This window comes from Arachis ipaensis, chromosome B4 (genome assembly GCF_059453495.1).
Source record: "Arachis ipaensis isolate K30076 ecotype BB chromosome B4, ASM5945349v1, whole genome shotgun sequence".
NCBI classification, from domain to species: domain Eukaryota; kingdom Viridiplantae; phylum Streptophyta; class Magnoliopsida; order Fabales; family Fabaceae; genus Arachis; species Arachis ipaensis.
The window spans coordinates 104,165,435-104,168,062 of NC_142439.1; the positions used below are offsets into that span (position 1 = coordinate 104,165,435).

The 2,628-nt window shown below is 32.8% G+C and overlaps 1 protein-coding gene across 1 annotated transcript; it reads right to left on the reverse strand.

Moving 5' to 3' along the window:
• Window positions 1-1,047: 1,047 nt before the first annotated feature.
• On the reverse strand, window positions 1,048-2,400 carry LOC148568639 (uncharacterized). The gene has a single exon (XM_088484736.1). It carries the CDS (start codon window positions 2,398-2,400, stop codon window positions 1,048-1,050), a length of 1,353 nt encoding a protein of 450 aa, XP_088340862.1.
• Window positions 2,401-2,628: the final 228 nt, after the last annotated feature.

Consider the following 2,628-nt stretch of genomic DNA (forward strand, 5'->3'; position numbering starts at 1 on the left):
TTTAAATATTATACTATGATGGCTATTTGTTAAAGCATAATTTATAGCATATGTAATAAAAAATGGTTCATCATCTTGTTCTATTAGATTCTTTCTGTGAAATTTATAAGCCAAACTTATAGATCTACCAAGGTTTTCAGTTGATAAAGGTATAGCATATCCAAGATGGGCGTTGAATTTAACATTTACATTTGCCAGGTTTTCATGAACAATTCCGATTATTTAATCTATTGGGTCATCAGTAATTTTTTGTCACAGATTGCTAAGCTTATTGGTGAATTAATTCCTTTCATATATGTAGATTTGATTAAGACTTGTATAGTACTAATATGAATCCATCCAATTTTAGATCTTTTTTGTTGATCCTTAATTTTCTCAATCTGTTTACTCAATTCTTCATCATTTATCAAAGCTATTTCAAGTTCTCCATTAGCGGATTTTATCTTTATAGGGGCTTCAAGTTGAATTTTTCCATAGTATATTATATTTTTTCTATTAAAAACTTCTTTTAAGAGATTTTGTTTATTAAAATTTTCATTTGATTTAAGATTTAATTCTGTTTTTAGAACAGCCTGTTTTTCATTATCTAATAAAGCAGTTAATCTATAATAATCAGATTCTTCTGTTAATTCTAAACTTTCTAAATAATTCATAAATGAAAGACTAGGATGAAGATGTACCTTTCTGGAGAAAAACTTCCTTTATTTAGTATATTTTACATAAGGTGTTTTTATCTCCAGAGGGGAGATTGTAGATACTAACTCCAGAGCGGAGTTTAGAATTATTTTTCCCTAAGGGAATTCTTCTTCAGACTATAGAATCGCCTTGGCAGCTTCCTCCTTGCTCTCCTAGCATATGAGTACTCTTAGCCTCCTGCTTTCTAATGTCTGATGCCTTCTACAATTGCCTAAGCAACCTATTTATAATAGTTGGGTTTGATGGACAATTCTCATCCTTACCCTTCTTATGACGTCATTACTTACGTCATTGTTTGTTATCTTGCACCAGCTACATTGTTGGTGCTCTATGACCTAAGTGCTTACGTCACTATGTAATAATGTTAAGAGATGCTTCAGATGCTCTGTCCTCCTCTTTTATCATGTGACCCTCAGATGCATTGTCCTCTTCTTTCATCATGTGAGTTGATTCTGTTTCATTATTGCTTTCTTCAGATAACTCTGAGGCACATAGCTGACACTTGTGGTCTTCTCTATCTTTTATCAAATAGCAGAGATTCCTCTTTATCCCTTCAGGGAGCTTTTCTAAAAGTCCAGATAAGTTGTAGAATGCTAATTCAAATTCCACCAAGAGTCTCATCTCTCTTTCTTCAATTTCATTTCTTTTACTGGACACAAGCAGAGTATTTCTACTTTTATAATTAATCCTTGTGTGAGATTCCTTCGTTATTTTTTGAGTTCTTTCAAAGACCCTTGCTAATGTGCTGGCTAACCTTCCTTCATGACTGTAAATCGTTAAGTCTTGAATCTGATCAATTGGTTGAAAATTTCCTGGGAAGACGGACATGAATATTACTTGGTGTGCTGGAACCAAGCATTCTTCTTCTTCATTAAAAATAGGTTGACTGTTTGTAAATTTTAGGGATATATCCCTTGGATTTACATTGTCAATCATATTTTTAAATCTCTTTACTGCATCAACGAATCCTGCAGGAAACTCACTAATAATTTTTAGATCATTAAAAATTAAAATTGTATCAATTAATCCATATTGGAAAAACTGATAGGTGTCAGATGGGGAAGCATCTGGGAATATAACCAGCTTTGTTAGCTGTTCTTTGGCAATAGGATAATATTCCAAAATTGCCCTTTTTTCTTCAGTCCAATTCAGGACTATGTTAAGGGTTTCTCTGAGATTTGATCTACATACCCTTTTCTTTTCCTTCATTTCAGCCCTTGTAGGAATGTTTCTTATTATCCCTGTTCTCTGGGTTTGAATTGGAGCTTTATCTGCTTTTTTTAAGGTTTTCTCTGGATGGAGAGCTTCATATTCCCTGAAGGATTCCTTTGCCTCTTCCAGTGTTAGAAACCCTCCTTTATGAATTATCCTTGATTGATGTGTGAATGGTGCTGCTTTTTCCCAGGCATCATATACTCCTTTCATGGGGCCATTATAAATTACATAATATTTTTTATCTTGGGTGGATTTTTTAATGATTTCAGCAATTATTTTATTTTCTGAAATTTTTTCTTCACCTGATTTGTCCACCACGCTTAGCTGGCTGAACTCTGATGGTTTTGCTTGTTGTGTTGATTTCATTGCTTCGATGGCCTTCTTGAGAGATTGGATCTTTGTCCTTATTTGCTGACAATGCTTGCATTTTTCGAGTTCTTGCTCATATTTTTGAATTTCTTGATCTAATGCGTTGTAGACGAACTCCATTCTCTTGTTAATGTATCTGCAATAACATTTTTGTCACCCTTAATATATTCAATTTTTATTGGATATTGTAACAAAAATAATTGACATCTTACCAATCGTCCATGATTATAATCAACTTTTAAATTATATCGTATGAAACCTGTTAGGTAACTTGAATCTGTCCTTAATGTAAATTCTCTGGGTAGTAAATCAATTTTTCATTTCTTAAGAGATTTAATTGCTGCTAGA

What these genes read in the sequence shown, in the direction of transcription:
- LOC148568639 (XM_088484736.1), bottom strand. Translation starts at nt 2,400, where the DNA reads ATGGAGTTCGTCTACAACGCATTAGATCAAGAAATTCAAAAATATGAG.